Source organism: Dryobates pubescens, chromosome 21 (genome assembly GCF_014839835.1).
Source record: "Dryobates pubescens isolate bDryPub1 chromosome 21, bDryPub1.pri, whole genome shotgun sequence".
In the NCBI taxonomy this organism is placed as follows: domain Eukaryota; kingdom Metazoa; phylum Chordata; class Aves; order Piciformes; family Picidae; genus Dryobates; species Dryobates pubescens.
Genome location: NC_071632.1, coordinates 11,609,335 through 11,628,700, shown reverse-complemented (window position 1 = coordinate 11,628,700; position 19,366 = coordinate 11,609,335). Strand labels below are relative to the sequence as shown.

The 19,366-nt window shown below is 40.3% G+C and overlaps 1 protein-coding gene across 1 annotated transcript in view; it reads left to right on the top strand.

Annotated features, from left to right (window-relative positions):
- Positions 1-19,366, top strand: part of MPP7 (MAGUK p55 scaffold protein 7) — a 140,307-nt gene that overhangs the window by 69,495 nt on the left and 51,446 nt on the right. The window contains exons 4-5 of the mRNA XM_054171197.1: positions 8,530-8,607; positions 12,755-12,835. Of these exons, the coding sequence (XP_054027172.1) occupies positions 8,530-8,607; positions 12,755-12,835 (159 nt within the window). The remainder of the gene's footprint in view (positions 1-8,529; positions 8,608-12,754; positions 12,836-19,366) is intronic.

Sequence of the window (19,366 nt, the reverse complement as noted above, 5' to 3'; positions counted from 1 at the left end):
ATCCTGAGTTCAGTGTTGTTCTTCTGAAATTTTTCTCTCAGACTTTTACCAAATTCAAGGTGTTTTCACATAGGTCAGTGAGGGCTTTTGCAGCAAAGATGTGCTATACTTTTATTTTAGCAATTCCAGGCTGGTGCTTGATGGGCTTCCTGCTCAGATTTTGTTAATGTATTTAGGATGGACAGTACAATAAAACTGTAGGGATCTTTCAGCATCCGTGAATTCCAGTTTGTAGACTGCTTGTTTCAAAGGAGGAAAAGTTTTTGTTATTACTCTTCAAGGACTTCGTGTCCTTAGTTCACACAAGACAGTGTCTTCATTCAAATTTGGAATATTTCTGATGCTCCTTCCTTTAGAAATGGGGTTAAAAGTACAGAAAAACAGTTCTGAAAATACTGTATACAGTAGCTATGTAGGCTGTTTGGCTCTAAAGGAGCAGGGAAATTTATTTTGGAGCAAGTGCAACTTGTTTGGCTTTGGTCTGAACTTCCTCTGTCTACCTAGGGACCCTCTTCCTATAAGCAAAGTCATCAAAACCTTTTCTTATTACTGACCAAAAAAAAAGTGCATTTGAATGAAGTCTGTGAAATCTCATATAATAGCAGCTTTATTTTATTGTATGAGGAACAATGAATTCAAAGTGAAAAGTGCTTTTTACAGAAAAATAAACATTTTAAGAAACTCTGCAAGGAATAGCTGGGTTTGTAGCCAGTATTTAATCTCTTTTGCTTAACACTGCAAAAATAAATAGCTGATACATTAGTCTTATTATCATATGCTTTCATGTTCATTCAGACCAGCATTTTCTTAATCTGGAGTCTTTTCTCTTTTTATGTGACAGAGACAAAATAAAATAAACGCCAGAGGCCTTAAAATAAAATTTAAAGGAAAAGCTTTTAAAAATAGGGAGGGAAAAGGGTAGCATCTCACAAGGTAAGCTATAAAAGAGTTAAAACCACAGACAAGCATGTTAGAGTACTCTGTAAATGGCAATGATTAAGGAAATGAACATTTCATGTATTTGCTATTTTAACAATTATCGACTGTATGAAAGTAGATGGCATGCTGTGGATTATCAGTAGTTAAAGGAAAAAATGTATTTATCATAGGCAGATCACAGGTAAGGCCACTAAGCAGGCTGTAGAAATGTAGAGAAGTCAGAACAGTGAGGGGACTGCAAAACATGATCCATGGGGGAAGATTAAAAGACTTTGGGTTTAGTTAGAGAAGGTTGAAGAAGTACCTAAGTGTTCATGTTGATGAGGCCATCACACAGACAACATGAATGACTGTTCTCCATGATCAGATGAGGTCAGGACACGATCCACAGCAACACTGCAAGTTTAACACAAGACTGCTGCTCCTATGTCTGTAGAGAGTGCAACGTCTCTCTTATGTGAAAGGCTGAGGAAGCTGGGTCTCTTTAGCTTGGAGAAGAGGAGACTCAGCGGTGAGCTCATTCATGTTTATAAACATGTGAAGGGTGAGTGTTGGGTGGATGGAGCCAAGCTCTTCTCAGTGATGTCCAATGATAGCACAAGGGGCATCAGGTGCAAGCTAGAGCGTAGGAGGTTCTGCATAAATATAAGGGAAAACTCTTTCACTATGAGGGTGACAGAGCCCTGGAACAGACTGCCCGGGGAAGTTGTGGAGTCTTCTTCTCTGGAGACATTCAAAACACCCCTAGATGTGTTCCTGTGTGACCTGCCCTGAGCAGTCCTGCTTTCCAGGGGTGTTGGACTCAATCTCTGGAGGTGGTCCCTTCCAACACTTGGCATTCTATTATTCTTTCATTTCCAGCCTGCTATGCTTCATTTATTTGCTTTATCAATCTAATTCGTAACAACCACATTATATTGGGGGTTGAACTAGATGACCTGCCAAGGCCTCTTCCAAGCCAGACCATTCTATGATATGCCATTGCTGTTCACTGGGCACTTCTGCTGTACCAACCCTGGCACCCATGTAGACACTCCATGACCAAGTGCTTGCTGATTCAAAGTGCAAACAGCAAGTGCTTGTTGAGAATATTAAATTGAAATTGTGGCTTCTCCAGGCAGCTGCTGATTTGCATTGATAGCACCTGATTTAAAATAATGCCACTCCAGTAACTTTGTAAATGGTAGCACACCACTGTATAATTTTTACAAAGCATAATGTGACAAGAAAAATGCCCTTAAATATGATCTCATGTAACTTTGTTACCATATTTTATAACTCAGAAAATTACTCTAATAGTGCATACGGTTCTGAAACATTATTTCTGAAATTGCAATGCAATTAGGAATTTCTGGAGGAGTTCTGGTCTGGATATAGATAATTCTGAATGCTGGGGAAAGGACACTTTTTAAGTGTCATCCAGCATGATCCTGGATTTTTAGCACCCTTATCTTTAAGAGCCAAACAGATGCTAATATAGATTTAGAATTAACACAAGGAAGACGCTGACACACTGGAACAGGTTGCCCAGAGAAGTTGTGGAATCTTCATTACTGGAGTATTGAGTGTCAGGTTGGGTGAGGCTTTGAGCAGCCTCCTCTAGTGAAAGATGTCCCTGCCCATGGCAGGGGTTTTGGGCTGGATGACCTTTAAAAGTTCCTTCCAACCCAACCCATGCTATGATTCTGTGCTTGGAGCCTGATTCGCAGTCTTTTAAGACAACTGCAAGGACTTTGAACACTTTGGTCTCAATGTGCATGTTTCCTTGTTGAGTCTTTTCAAAGAATGGACTCCAGTTATGCATATGACCTGGAAAAAAGAGTGTTGGTAGTTTCTTTTGTTTCTTGTGTTCAGCTGTAGCACAAAAATGAGCTCAGCAGAAGCCATCTGCTTTTTGCCAGCCAGGACCTTTGCCAGGACCTTGATAACAGGCTTCTCTTGTGTGATACCTTGGAACATTCCCTGGAGTGATGACATGGATGGGTTTAATCTTCAATGGATATAATGCTTTAAGCTGATATAAATTAACAAATTCACTCTTGCACCTTGTTTCATTTCTGTGAATGAGTTGCTTAATTAAAGGAGTGCTAAATGAACAAGTTAGTAAGTTTTATCATGGCCAGAAACACCTACATTTTCAAACAGTATTCATGTCTTCAGTTCTAACCCTTCTCCTCTCTACCTAAAAGAAAACACCCTTTAGCAGCAGATGAAATAAGGCTCAAGCTAAGGAGTCTGTGGTGTTGGGTTTCCATAAAAAATTTAGATGCCTTGCTGGTTATTCCCTTGCTCAACAGTTTGCAGGGAGTGGGAATAAGTGATAAAAAAGCAATCATCACCAGCCCCATCCAGTTTCCAGGCAATGGTTGCTTTGGAAAAGCATGGCATTAGATGGTACGGAATGTCTCTTTGGTCATTTGGGGTCAGCTGTTGCAGCTGTGTCCTCTTATTGCCTAGTCACTGTGGGGGGCAGAGTGAGAAGAGAGAAGGCCCTGATGCTGCACAAGCACTGCTCAGCAATGGCTAAGGCACCATTAGTGATGCTGATGAACATGAGCATCTCCACAGTCCTTAAAAGCGAAATTCCTTCTTGATGGTGCAAGTGGGAGTCGTAATGAGTAGTTGGTCGAGGCACGCGTTTGGGGTCACCATTTGTTTAGTATAGATGTTTTAATTACCCTGAGCAATGCTTTCAGGACAAGATGTGAGCAGGCAAAGACCTTTATTACGTTATACAGCAAAGTTATATAGTCTATCAGAAGGCACATGTGTCACATCTCAGTTGGTCGTTTTCTATTGGCATACATGTAATTAAGGCATACAATAGGTCAAAATAACAAAACAAAATTTTGACACATCCAACTAAACTCTGCCCAGTTTCTCTCCTTCATTTACAAGGTATTTACACTATTCTCAGAGTCAAAGACAAAACATAGCATTCTCCAATTCGAGCTTTGGAATTCGTCATTGGAATGTGCTGCCCAGGGAGGTGGTGGAGTCACCATCCCTGGAGGTGTTCAAGAGGAGATTGGACGTGGCACTTGGTGCCATGGTCTAGTCATGAGGTCTGTGGTGACAGGTTGGACTCAATGATCCTCAAGGTCTCTTCCAACCTTAGTGATACTGTGAAAGGCAAACCTTCATAGCCTTCCGAAGCTATCCAAAAACAACCCTTCTCCTACAAGGCACTGCTGTGCTACCACCACTATTTTGGTCACAGATCTACCACCCAGCACTGTATGGGCTGCTGTGAAGAAAACCAGCTCCCTCCTAGCCCGGCCCATTACAACAGTTTATACCAGACAGTCTGTAGGCTTTCTGAGTTTTTTTTTTTTGTTTTAAAAGCAATTTCATGCTAGAGTGACAAAGAAGTTTGTGATCCTTTTATTATAGTGTAATTTTTTTGGCTTTTTTTTTAGTTCTTTTGTTACAATTGTCTAACATTGTTCTGAATGCCTTTTGACTCTTAGCAGTGGAGGCAGAAATATTTCCGTGCCATTAGCCTGCTTTTCAATTCTTACAAATTTGATGCTTCTACTCTTTGAAACAAAGCTTTGAAAGAGAATTGCTCATCTGTTGTGATGAAACTTTTTCCTGTGGAAAATTGGGCCAGAATCGAGGTTTCTGAATATCTGTTTTAATGTCTTCTGAGGCTTTGCTTTGATACTTGCAGCGTTCTTTCAAAAAGCCTTTCTGCACCGTGCAATCACTTAATTTATATTTGAGGCAATTTAATGCTGCTATGGGGAATTAAATTCTCTGTGCAAACTTTGAGCAGCCAGCTATGATTTATGCATTTTGATTTTTGTTTGTCTTTTCTGAAATGTGTAATGCTAAATTCTCAGCAATATTCTATGCAATTCAAGTCAATTGGCCTGAATAGAATGTGATTTAAAGGCTCTGTGTCTTCTAAGAAAGCCCCTTTTCAAGATGTTGCAGTGGGGATTTTAAATGAGTTGGCATATGATTTGCTGCTCACTTTTTTTGTATAGCTCATGTCTTCATCATGCCATATTACTGCAGAGTTACTCATATATTTAAGTTCATTAGTGTGCCAAAGCTGCAATGGTAAGTACTGCAGGAAACTTTGAGAAGAAACGCAAAGTAAGTTCTGCATTCAGCCCATATTATAGACACGTGCTACGTGATGAAAATACAGAACGAAACAAAAGAAGGCTGATTTTTCTGCTTCCTTTCATCTGATAGAGTAGGGTTCTGGGGGGAGAAAAGGAGGGAATTAAACAAGCTTTTAATGAAAATTCTGCATCAAGCAAACCGTGCATCCTCTGTCAGCGTAGCTGATGGTATGCAGCTACACTTTGTGAATGGTTTTATGGTTATTTTTGTTTGTTTCACTGCAACCCATTGTTTCTTTTTTCATTCTAGGAACTTTCTTTTTCCTGGATTCCATGTTTTTTGGGACAGTGAACTTCCTGTCTAAGTTCTAGAATTAAGATAGTACCATTGGTGATCAAACAAAGACTCTAATTCTCATCTTTGAGACTGTGTAAATGTTGGGACTATTCATGGATGTGTCATTTGCAGTCACAAATGCGTTGGAATGCAGAAACTTGGAATGTAGAAACTGTACCTGGAAATGAAAAAATATAAAAAGAGCAATTAAGATTATTTTGTAGGATTCTTTGCTAAAGAGTTATGGTTTTCTGTCTCGGAAATCTCCCTCTGGACTTTGAAATAGTCCAAGCTGGGGATGCTGTGGAAAACCTATTTCTGTGATATTTTGTTATAGAAGGCTTAATTCAGTCCCTCTTGGAAATTCCAGAAACAATTTCCCTTGCCTACAAATGTGCCAAAAATTGTATAGATTTGCAAATTATTATTTTTCCCTCCTGGGGTATGTCTTCAGAGTAGATTGTCAGTATTCACAGAACCTTGTAAGTCTTCTCAAAGTATCCTACAGTGAAATGAATAGGTAGTCATAAAAAAATAAATCCAGAACCAAAACCCCAGCAACTTAGTCATCTGTTCAGCAGAACTGCTTTATATCTTTTATTTGCAATACATAGCTCTTGCTTTAACAGACTCAGTCTCATCCACAAAGAGATTTTCAGGGTTCAAGCTTTACACTTAAATGTTAGAAGAACTTAAAACAGATGTACTATGTTTTCTGGTTTTTAAGCATGATCCAGTCCTATATTCTCCATACATTCCATACATTTCTGCTAGAGAGAAGAATTAAAGTATTCAAGTTACTGGACATCTGACATAGCCACAGGATATAAAATAGATTTGTCAATTGCATTAAACAGAATTCTTCAGAATGAGGCTCAAATAACTGGTTACAAATATAAAAAGTTTCATCTTGAGCAGGTAAATGCTCTCTATTCTACTATTTTGAATCCAGTCTTATACTCCTCTCAAAGTGTTTCAGGCTGGTTTTCATTTCTGTTACAGTTTAATTTCATTGAGTGAGATTTGTAAAGGGGCAACCTTCCAGTACCTGGAAGGGGCCTACAAGAAAGCTAGGAAGAGACTTTTCACAACAGCTTGCAGTGATAGGATGAGAGGGAAGGGACTGAAGCTTGAGGCGGGGAGATTTAAACTGGATATTAGGAAAAAAATCATTGCAGTAAGTGTGGTGAGACACTGGAGCAGGTTTCCCAGGAAAGTGATGGATAACCCTTCCCTGGAGGTGTTCAAGATAGCGTTGGATGAGGCCTTGAGCAACCTGGTCTAGTGGTTTTGTATCACTGAAATGTTTGCTTTGTTAGTTGAATTCCACCAAATCTCCTGTCTTACTGTGTTTGGGAAGCTATTATATGTATGCTATATATATTCTGAATACTTTAGTTATTCAGAAGTTAGAGGTAGGCAGTAACTGTGGGAGCCCAGCAGGAAGTAACATTTTTATGATGCATGTGTATTTTGTGTCGGTTACAGCTTTGTGCACAGACCAGTGCTTTTGTAATTTTCCTAGGTAGATCTTTTAAGTTACAAAGAGATGGAAGGTGGACATTGTCACAGAAAGATCTGATTGAAAAAAATAATAAATAAATTAGGTTCAGCTAACAAAGAAGGCAAAATGCTCTCTATTAAATAAAGCTTTAACTCTTCAAGTCACCATTAAATCGTGTCCCTCAGCACCGTTTCTGTATCTCTTTTCAATTCCTCCAGGGATAGTGACTCAACCACTTCCCTGGGCAGCCTGTTCCAATACTTGACAACTCTTTCAGTGAAGAAATTTTTTCCTAATAACCGAGCTAAACCACCCCTGCCATTTGCACTTGTTTTATTGCTTGTTACTTGGGAGAACAGACCCACCTCCACCTTGCTACAGCCTCCTTGCAAGTAGTTGTAGAGAGCAATAAGGTGTCCCCTCAGCCTCCTTTTCACTGCCCTTCAGTCACTGAAAACCAGATACGACTCCAAGCAATTTCTGTGTGCAAACACCACTGGTTTGATTGCTTGTTAAAGCTGTATTGATTGCCCAGCATCTGTCCCATTCCTCCCCCAGCATTGTGCTGGGGCAGCGTAGAGTATCATTAGGGTTTCCATTCCTCAAGGATGCAAGGGGCTTCCTGGCCAAGTTCTGCACCCCATGGCATCTGCCAGACCTCATCTTTCCCTTCTGGCCAAGCACAGAAATCCCTGATTTAGCTCCTTCTGCAACTCCTCCAACCATCTGGAGTCCATGCTTTCTTCAGAGCAGTGAAACTAAAGTAGAAATCTAAGAAGTTTGCATCACGTCAGACTACTGTTGTCTTCTCCTTTAAAATATTTGTACATCTGTGCATCTTCAGGAAAATAATGTAAATAAATGTAAATGATAAATATGGCACTTTTATGCCATTCTGAAATAACTTCTAAGAAACTTGTTAGAAGCCTTAAAATATTTTGGCTCTTCAAAGCTTTCACACTGGAAAACAAATCTAAATTTTGAAATGCATAACTTGTGGAGGAGGGATGAGGCTCCGTATTTAAAGGATGGTGTATCCTTTCCCCTTTTGAAAGAACTAAAGCACATTGCATTTTTAATGTTGCTAAATCCCCATTAAAAACTTTAAGTGCTCCTGAATGACTTTACCTTGCTGAAGGACTGCCTTTTTCTTTCAGATGTGTTAGAATTCATATTAACACTACTTTGCCCTTGTTTCTGAATTATTTTAATGATGGCAGCCGCTCCACCAAGCTGTCTGTCAAGATGTGGGTGGCAAGCTATTATTTCACTTCATAAATCATAATTTACAGGGTTTTTTATATCCATCTTGGGGATAAACACTTTATGCTTTCTGTTTTCAGCAGCAATATAAAATGTAATTGATACTTAAAGCAATATGTTAGAAATATGGACAGAGAAAGCCAGGAGAGAAAAATCACAAGTGTTTAGTTTTTCTGTGGGCTGGTCTACATGCCAAGCATTTTTTCCATCTGATTTCATATTCTTAGCACTTCAACAGAGGATGATGATGAATTACATTTACATGATTGCTGCCTGTGGATTACTATAAGGATGTTTCTTTAGTTACAGACACTCAACAGATTGGTTAGCTCAACAGGGTAATTTTGTACTGGTTGTTTTGGTGTGTGTGCTACTAAATAAAGTTATCACTTTGTGCTGTTGTCTTCCAGATCCACGAAAAACTCCATTATTACGAAAAACAGAACCCAGTGCCCATACTCCACGGTGCAGCAGCCTTGGCAGATGATGTAAGTGTCCCCTGCTGAGATCACTGGTACCAAGTCTCCCAAAAAGTGTCTGCAAGCAGAGCTCCTCATAGTGCAAGCATATGAATGTAATCCTCTGAGCTGAAATCGTAAGAAGCTGCACATGTTTCCAAAGGTGCTGTCATCACCAGGCTTGTTGCTGATATTACTTTGATTTTTATTCACTTGCCTGTTACAAAAACATTGCATCGAGATAGCCTCTTGTTCTGCCTTAATAGCGAGGTAATAGAAATTACAGGTTGGAAATCTACTGGGAGGGGAAAAGCTGTCAACTATTAGTGTTTTGAGAAAGGCACAGACAAGAGGAATGCATTGGAAAAACAAAGACAAATGAGATATCAGCACTGCTGACAGAACATGAAAAATGGCAGATAATACTACAGCAATGGAGCATATGAAATGCCTGGGAAGGAGTCTTGTCAGAAAAAAAAAACAACAATCAAAAACCATTTAAGAAAAAATACAGTAGTGATTTATTGATATTGGAGCTTTCCAAATTACCTTCATAACCAAAAACTAAATTGTAAAAGTGGTGGGCATTGATGGAGTAGTTAATTTCCTGTTACTGTAATTTTTATTTTAAAGGAAAAAAAAAATACATCCAACCTGCCATTTCTTGCTATTTGGTTAATTCTAGGATTCAGATGAATTGTGCACACACCTGTATAAACTATGACTGAACCTGAGGTAGGCCAGGATAGAGAAATGTTTAATAAACTGCGGTTTAGGTGAAATCCAGAAGTCTTTGTTGCAATTGATGATCTCGGGTTGTTTTTTTGGAACCAGCAATATGTAGTCAGATCCATTTCAGAGATAGCATGTTTGGAAGTTAAACGTGCCCCATAGATGGTTTAAAATCTCACCTGCCTTTCTTTCAAAATAAATATAATTAATAGCTTTTGATTTTTCAGTGTTACATATGGTTGGATGTTGTGAATTGAGAACGGTAATGTTTTAACTGAAAAGTAAATTAAACATATTTGAAGTCACTTGAAAGAAGGCTCTAATGTAATTCAATCGTGTTTCAGTAGGAGAGCTATATCCTGTAACATACCAAATATTATAATGCATTAGCTTTGACATCAGGCATATATTAGTAGTATTTTTTTAACCTTCAAGTAGCATTGAATAATGTTGATAGTAATTTTGAAAATTAGAAAGCTGGTTGAAATTCTCTTCATTAAGTTCTTGGTGACATATTAATAATCCTTGTGAACATTCGTGTTATGAATCTCGGGACTGAAATTCTGAATAAGACACATTTCTTATTTTTGGATGCAAACCTTAATTTTTCATGTATTCAGAAGTGCTGAGCAATCTCATTCTTTGTTCAGCCCCATTTAAAACACATACTATTGGAAATCCCTGAATTAAAGTCCTCTGTCATTCCTCAGTTAAATGAGGTCAGGGGTTTTTACCCCAGGAGTGTATTATTATATGTGTGGTAGTATTTTTTAAATGTACACGTTGGGACATGAGTGTCTCTAGACATCTGCCTACTTTTTAAGCACAGCTTCCTCTTGCCGGTTCTCCATTTTGCTCGTGTGCTTATGTGGAGCTGAAAAGTTGGTTTTACGGGCAGCATCCCATAGAGTGAGAATGTCTCTTTGGCAGCTGAAGTCAGGCCAGCACAGTGCAGGATTTTGGGTGTTTCAGTGCTGCTGGAGTGGGTCCAGAGGAGACCATGAAGATGGTCACAGGGCTGGAGCACCTTCCCTGTGGGGAAAGGCTGAGAGAGTTGGGGCTGTTCAGCCTGGAGAAGAGAAGGCTGCAGGGAAATGGAAGACATTTGAAGGGCCTTCCAGTAACTGAAGGGGAAAATAAGAAGGCTGGGGAGGGACTTTTTACAGGGGCTTGTAGCGACAGGATGAGAAAGAATGACTTTGAGCTTGAGGAGGGGATATCCAGACTGGAGATTAGGAAGAAATACTTTGCAGTGAGAGTGGTGAGACACTGGAACAGGTTGCCCAGGGAGGTTGTGGGTGCCCCCTCCTTGGAGGTGTTCAAGACCACGTTGGAAAAGGTTTTGAGCAACCTGGTGTAGTGGGAAGTGTCCCTTTTCATGTCAGGGGGGTTGGAACTAGATGATGTTTAAGGTCCCTTCCAACCAAAACCAGTCTATGAGTACTTATCGGTGAACTTTGAGGAAGATAATTTATACTCAGCGGGTTTTGTATCTCCAAACCCCACAAATTTCCAGAATTAAAGTGCTGTTCAATTTTTTGGCATGTATGCTTGACCAGATGTCAGCCTCAGGAATTTAAGAGCCTATTGGTGATATAAAACACACTTTTATTTCAATAGACTTCGAATTAATGCTTTGTCTTCTCATGATTATAACTGTTAAACAACGAAGGAGATATTAGCAGGTGAATATGTCCCATCTGATTTAAAACCTAAATTTGAGGTACTGCTAACATAAGGCCTCTAGGTTGTAAGAATGACTATTCTGGGAGACAAAGTTTCAGCATTTTCTCTAGAAGCTTTAAGCCCCCAGGCCCTGGTGCTCCTCATCTTGCCAGCCCCACTCCACATCTGCCTTTCCTTTGCTTTGTTTTCCCATCTCTATATTGGCAGCTCATCATAAAACATTTGGTTATGGTTCCCTCAACAGAGAATGATAGATCTGGTTCTCAGACAGGTTTTCCTGCAGTCTTTGGTGTAGGAGGTGATCAGCATGGTATCGGTGTGCCCAAAGTATTTCATACAGTTTGCACTGCTGCTGGTAGCTGTCACAAATCTCAGCACTTCAACAGTGGCAACAAATGAAAATCCTGTCCAAAACCAGCTAGAAGCACAATAAGCAGCTGTGGTGATACCTGTTTGCTCATCTGGAAACATGGCTTTGTTTTCCTCCTCCCCAGTCTTTGTCTTCCTCCTCTTCCATCATAGGGTGTTACAAATGCCTTTAAGACTTATGGAAATTTTGGGAAAACCCTTGGAAATTCTATGAGTGAAAACAAATGTTCAATTATGTAATCTCCAAACAAATATTTTCTAAATGATGGGATTTGAAAGTCCACTCAAACCTGATGTGTGCAATTGCTTCTAGACTTGTCTGTCATATGTAGTTGTACAAAAGATACTTTGATCCATTTATCTGAAAAAAATTATACAAAATGAAAGCATAAATTTGAATTTAGGTTAGATGAATGAAGTAACTTGTGGCAAATAACCAATCTTTCTTTGAGACATTTTTATGGTGCTGATTTAATGCAACGAAAATAAGTGATTATCTGAAACCATGTTTTGGATTATGAGCTATGTAGTTTCAGAATTTTAAAGCTCAGTGTTGTGAAATATGTTTTAGTTTTTCCCTCTTCTGGAAAAACAGTTTGAATCTGAAATCCTGCAGTCAAATATGCCTCTTGAGTCCAAATTAGTTGAGAATTTCGTGATAAGGAAAACTCGAAGACTTGAGCCAAATAGCTGTGGGATTAAGCGTTAGACTGCTGCTCTATTGTTCAGCAAACCACAGTTTTGTAGTACAACCAAACATAAATTACTGATCTTGTTGTTAGGACATAGTTTGTGCATTTTGAGGGCTTGAATTGCTGATGACCTGTTATAAACTATATTATGATTAACCCGCTTCACGTTTAACGAGCTCCTTCCAGTGTATGTGTAAACATAATAAAAGGGTCAGATTGCTTGCACTGTAGGGGCACTTTGCTTTCTTATCCCACTCCTAAACAGCACAGCTACTGTGGGTTTTTGGAGGCAGTGTGGATTTCACCACCTCATTCAAAACTGTTTTTTATAGACAGTGTCAAAGTTTGATCCAGTCATTTTTACAAGCAGTCCTTTGTCTGCACGCAAAGGACCATTCACTTCAATGAAGTGCTGGGATTTGCCCCCATTGCTATAAATCAGAATGTGATCTGGCTGCACCCTTGCCAGAAATGATTACTTGTGTTAAACAGAGCCAAAAGGCCTGGCTTAAATCTGGTCCACTGAGGGCCAGAAAAAGAAGCTCGGTGATTGATGGTGTTTTTCTTCATGCTGGCTTCTGTTTGAACACGTTGGAAAGCAATAACCTTGAACAAGATAGAATCTGGGTCGTCACTGATGCACTGGGTAAAACAACACTTTGCTAACAGTCTTTGTGTCGATTCTATGTCCCACCCAGCTGGCTGAGGAGCTGCAGAGCAAACCACTGAGCAGCGAGATCAGAGAACTGTTGAAACTCCTCTCAAAACCCAATCTCAAGGTGAGGATGTGTTGCACCTGCCAAGTGTGTTTTCTGTATGGGTGTCTGCCTCTGCTTCCTTGGGCTGCGTGGAGTTTGTGTGCCTTAAGGAATACCTGTGCTTTTAAGAAGGGGCACAATGCTAATCAGAAATGCTCTTTAGGAAGAAACATACTTAATGTTGCTTATACATTGTTATGCTTTTACTGATATTTATAAAAAGAATTCAGTGAAGAGCCATCACCTCTTTACAGTGGATATTCCAAAAAGTAGAGAATAGGTCTTTTTTGTGTGTCTTTCACTAACTGTTGTTGCATGCACATAGAATAGAATAGAATAGAATAGAATTAACCAGGTTGGAAGAGACCTTCGAGATCATCATGTCCAACCTATCATCCAACACTACCCAATCAACTAAACCATACAACCAAGCATCCTGTCAAGCCTCGCCCTGAACACCCCCAGCGACGGCGACCCCACCACCTCCTCAGGCAGCCCATTCCAGTGGGCAATCACTCTCTCTGTGTAAAACTTCCTCCTAACCTCCAGCCTAAACCTCCCCTGACGCAGCCTGAGACTGTGTCCTCTTGTTCTGGTACTGGTTGCCTGGGAGAAGAGACCAATCTCCACCTCACTACAACTCCCCTTCAGGTAGTTGTAGAGAGCAATAAGGTCACCCCTGAGTCTCCTCTTCTCCAGACTAAGCAACCCCAGCTCCCTCGATCTCTCCTCATAGGGCTTGTGCTCCAAGCCCCTCACCAACCTTGTTGCCCTTTTCTGGACACGCTCCAGCAAGTCAACATCCTTCCTAAACTGAGGGGCCCAGAACTGGACACAGTACTCAAGGTGCGGCCTAACCAGTGCAGTGTACAGGGGCAGAATGACCTCCCTGCTCCTGCTGGCCACACTGTTCCTGATACAGGCCAGGATGCCATTGGCCCTCCTGGCTGCCTGGGCGCACTGCAGGCTCATGTTCAGTCTACCGTCAACCAGCACCCCCAGGTCTCTCTCAGCCTGACTGCTCTCCAGCCACTCTGACCCCAGCCTGTAGCTCTGCATGGGGTTGCTGTGGCCAATGTGCAGAACCCGGCACTTGGATGTGTTAAATCTCATGCCGTTAAAGATGTGCTTTTACTAAAAGCTTTTCAGTCATACCATTGATTTAATTGTACTGTGCATGAGTAACACAGCCTGGTACTGGAAACAGAATTCCTGATGGATATTATTAAAAAACCTAGTCTTGGAAACACCTGGAGTTGAGTTCTCTGTGGTGTTTTTGTGGAACTTGATAGCTTTAATCTGACAGAAGGCTATGGAACCATTGAATGGCCCAGGTTGGAATGAGGTTGTCTAGTCCAACAAGCTGCTCAAAGCAGGATCAACATTGAGTTCAGAGCAGGCTGCTCCCAGGGCTTTCTCCCACCAAATATTGAAAATGCCTGGGAGCAGATATTCCACAGCCTCTCTGCACAGCCTGCTCCAATTACTGATTAGCCTCCCAGTAAAAACTGTTTCCTTAAATCCAGCAAGAACCTCCCTTGTGTATCACTGTTTATGCACACTATCACGTTATTTTTCCACTCCAAAGAGAACACAGAACATAATACTGTAGTTGCCTATTGCAATGCTAATTAAATGCAGCAGTTGATAAGTTCAGAGGAAAAACTGTGGAGTGGAAAGGAGCCTGTTTTAAGACTGTTGTTTCCTTATATTCCCTGTAAAACACTGATCTCAAAACCTGAGGCACTGTGATATCTTCAGAGTGCTACAAATTTTGCAAACCAATTATGCCTCCTTTTTAAAGGTTTTTGCACAGTTGGTTGTTCCATAGTTTGCAAAGTGCCAAGTTGTTTTTCTTTGGAGGGGGAAGCAGTGCCAACGGCATACTACAAGAGGAACTATTGACTCCTCTATCAGAGGAGTTGTGTAGATCCTAAGCTTTACTGTAGTTTGGTGCCATGGTTTAGTTGATTAGATAGTGCTGGATGATAGGTTGGACTCCATGATCTCCAAGGTCTTTTCCAACCTGGTCTGGTCTGTTCTATTCTATTCTAATTTCCTTAGTGACTGTCCACATGTGTTTCATACATCTGAAGCTTCAGTAAAATGTGTATGAGGACAACTTGTTTGCCACAACTGCATCTCTCCCTTTCTAGTTTTCTCTTTATCTCTCCCCACCCCTGCTGTCTTGCTCCCCCTCCTCTCCTCTCTCCATTTCTCTCTCCCATCCACTCACTCACTTTTGGTATCTGTTGGAAGCAGTTAAATGCAATGTGATAATCTTACTGGGACTTCAGGGAAACAAGTGTCTTACCCTCAGCGTGCTTAATACGGTTGAACAACTGCAGCAACTCAGCAAATGTCTCTCTTGGCTGCAGAGGAAGGTGGCCAGCTGCAGGGTACCAAGCCCTTTGTGTGGCCACACTGCCTAATCCTCCACAAGGTGCGTGTTTCCCTGCCCTGCATAGTTTGCAGGTGTTTGTGTGAGTTAGAGGAAAGAGCTGACTGTAGGTGTGATACATTTTTCTATCCATTATCTTCTCCATCTGCCATCTCATGACAAGTATGTCTGGATGAGGTGGTAAACTGTCACTGCTCCTTCCTCCCTCATGTTGACTAGGCAGGTGGACTACATTCAGTCAGAGGCTGTTCAGCTGAGATTCTTCTGCTGAATTCCCCAGCTCTTCCATGAGTGGAAAAGGAAAGGAAGGAATGTACTGGGACTCAGGATTTCCAGTTCCTTCCCAGAGATGTCCTGATCTACCAGCTGTATCGGAGCTTATGCTCTACACTGCATAAGACATTCTAATTCTTCGCAGTTAGGTTGATAGCTAGAGAGGGTTTCTTTGTTTCTTACCTTCTAGATTCCAACAGCAAAATGAGTCTGGAACAACTTCTCCCTACACATCTGAAATTCCTGGGGATAACTAATCTGACTTTTTCAATGGTGTTTCATAGCCTTTATATGAAAACATGTATGTGGCTTAATTTGGGAATGACTTAAAATGTCTGCATGTTATTCTCAGGGAGGAGCTTTGCTCTTGTAACCTGGCTTATAACTGCAGTGTTAGCTGGAGCCAGCAGGAGAGCATCCACTTCTAGAGCTCTGCTTCTCATGTTCATGGCATAAAGAATGACGGTTAGGATTAGTTTACTGCACTACATCATTGCTTCCACCAGTTTGATGATGTAAAGGGACAGGTCTAGCAAGGTGATTAGAACATTGCAGGTTTGGTTAACAGGCCCAAAAAGGCTGGGTGAGTTTTCCATCAATGACATTTCTGCGTTTTCATCTTGTGTTGTAACGTTGTTTTGTTTGAACGTCTTTTGGAGTGTTCGTGCCTGATGAGTGAAGCTTTGACAAGCTGTGGTGTTGGTGGTTTTCATCCATAGAGAATTGTTTTCAAGAACAAAATAATTTCTTGGAGGCAGTTACATTTATCAGAGCCAAGGTTTTCAAAATGTCCTAAAAGTCATTCCAGGGTTTTGTCAGGTGCATTTTCTCCTGGAAAAAAAAATAAGAATGGGGTATTTCTGGTCTTTAATAAAGCTGGATGCAATATCCAGTTACGCTGAGTGGGGTTTTTTCCCCACTCTAAAATGTGGCATCCTCTACCACAATTAAATGAATTATTAATGGTTGTGATTTATCTTTTCTGATTAAAACAGAGTTCTGGAAGTAGGACAAAGCCTGTAGCTCTGGGAAGTCAAGTGGATTTGTTTATCTCTGTGTGAGATATTGCATTTGCCTTATAGAGTTAAAATATCATTGCTGGGTCCTGTGGATGCAGGCCAGCCACATCACATGCTGCTTTTAACTTCTTATGTTGGATAAAGACTTAGAATTTATATTCTGGAATCCTGCTATACCTTGTTAAAGATATCAACAAGTAAAACAGCATTTCCACACCTTAGCACCCAAATCCAATTGAATGCAGTATTTGATTTTTAAGCAGATCAGAAATTAACTCTTTGAAATGCATCTTGTTATCTCTGACTCAGGAAGCACAAGTACAGCAACTTACTCAGCTTTAGCTCTTTTCCTTCAGAACCACAAGTGTGTGATCAACTGTTTGCAGTCAGTTGAGTAAGATAACTGTTAATAACTGCTTATACTTCCAGGGTATACAAGTCTAAAAGGTCTGCTGAGCTGGTTGTTAAATAAAACAACAAAACAACATAATAAAACGTAATTGGGCAAGACTAAGATTCAAGATATTAACACAAAGTATATCTAAAAGGGAATTTAATTCTGGATTTTCAAAGCACTTGTCTCAGTCAAGTTAGCAAATTGGTCTTATCTGTCAGTAGGGACGCAAATGGTGAGAGGAGAAGCGAGCGCTGGAGTTGCTGTCAGTGATTGGCCAGAAGCTCAGTAAGAGGCACTGTCAGAAAGGAGACCTAATATATATGACAGATGATCAAATGAAGGATGAAAGACTTTAAAAGCTTCCAAAGTAGCTTCCACTTTTAATTGAAAAGCTTTCTTGAACAGTGGCTCTCTGTTCTTTTTATAAGAAAGTGGGGAAAGCTGTGTTCTGTCTGAGACAATGGCATAGCACAGAAGCATGATTGTTACTTATTTTTTAAATGATTTGAAATCTGAAACCAATTAATTATAGGAATAAGCATTTTAGGCACTTGTTTTGCTGGTGTGGGCTGCAAACAGAAAAGATTGTAAAAAGAATGTGTCATCTCTTTGTCCATTGAACAAAGTTATTCCCATTACGCTAACCTTGAGACAAGCTCAGGATATATTATTCAGATCTAAGTAGCTATTAACTTCATGTTTATAACAGCAGTTACATTCCTGATCATTGCATATCGAAATGAGCAATTTGCCATTTGAACCTAATCTCTATTAAGGTAAATTTAGTGTGGTTTAAATTCCTGCAAAATGCATCCTTTGTGGTTGTTGGTGTAATGGGCAGAACAATAATTATTTTGAAAGGTTATGCCACTGTGCTGTTCTGAAGGATGTTTGTACCTCTTACGACTCAGAGTAAATGAAGCTTTTTAAAACCCCCCTTAGAATGCCAGTGGTGCCTCTGCCTGTTTCAGAGGAGTTTATCTTCTGTTTATGTGTGCTCAAAGGTTTGCAGCTGCTAGTCTGAAACATAAAGCAGTTACCTAAATAAGGGCACCAGGCAGAGCTGTGAATGACTTCAGTGCATCGTGGTATACAAGAATGTGAAGTATTTGAATCACTTTGGGCATTGTACCTGTAGCCCAGGGAACAAGCAGTGGGCATACACGAAATATTTTTCTTGGCTTCTCTTTCATTTAAAGTAGAACAAACAGAATTTTGCAAGATAACTGACAGAATGAAAGGAAAAGTGCTCTCATACGACTGGGAATGTTTTCAGATTAACTTATCCACGGACAGCTTCAATGTGCTATTCAAAGAAAATACAGAGTCCTTAAGATGTTTTGGGGTGGTTTTAACTTGATTTTCAAATGGTGAAGATGCAGACACCAAAAAAAAGCCTTGTAAATAGGCCTTACTCTTGCTGGTTTATTTGCAATTTGTTTGATGTATACTTGACTTTCAGTTTCACAAAGCATAAACAATCTGCATGTGTAAACATTTGCATCTAATAAATTCCACTCTAGCTTTTCTTCAGAATAGAACCACGAGGGGGAAAGTAACCCTAAAACTGCAGATAATGAAACTAGGGCTCTTTGTTCTTCATATAAATGTTTCCAGTGAATAGAATAGACTAGACTAGACTAGACTAGAATAGAATAGAATAGACTAGACTAGACCAGGTTGGAAGAGACCTTCAAGATCATCACGTCCAACCTATCATCCAACACCATCTAATCAACTAAACCATGGCACCAAGCACCCCATCAAGTCTCCTCCTAAACACCTCCAACGATGGCAACTCCACCACCTCCCCGGGCACCCCATTCCAATAGGCAATCACTTTCTCTATGAAGAATTTCTTCCTAACATCCAGCCTAAACCTCCCCTGGCACAGCTTGAGACTGTGTCCTCTTGTTCTGGTGCTGGTTGCCTGGGAGAAGAAACCAGCCCCCACCTTGAGGTTTCATTCAGATAAGAAGCAGTGTTTCTTCTAGCTTGAAGCATACCTTATCCATTGTCCTCTCCTGTTCTGTTTTTTTGTGTATTTACTTGGAAGTTGGTAAATTCTAAACTTGATTAAGCAGCTGCTGATACCATCATCCCATCCATCTTACTAGGCCTAATGGACTGGTTTGATCAAAGTGCTTCTTGTTCTGTTAAAAACCCAAATGTTTTGTGCCTTGATCAGCAGAGTCTTGTACAGCTGCCTTACAGCCACTGGCAAAAATTGATGTTATGATTTACTGAGCAGGAAACAGCAGGCGCTTTTCCTACAAGAACTTTAACGTGCAAAGCACTCAGAGCAAATTCTGGGCTACAATAATGTAAACCCAAAGATGCTTTTGCTTTGAAAAATTCATGAAACATTTCTCATAACAGGTAATTAAAAAACTTTTAATCTAGCCTTTGTCTCCTTCCCAGCATTTTGTTTCTAATTAGACTTGCTCAGGATTTTCCATCAG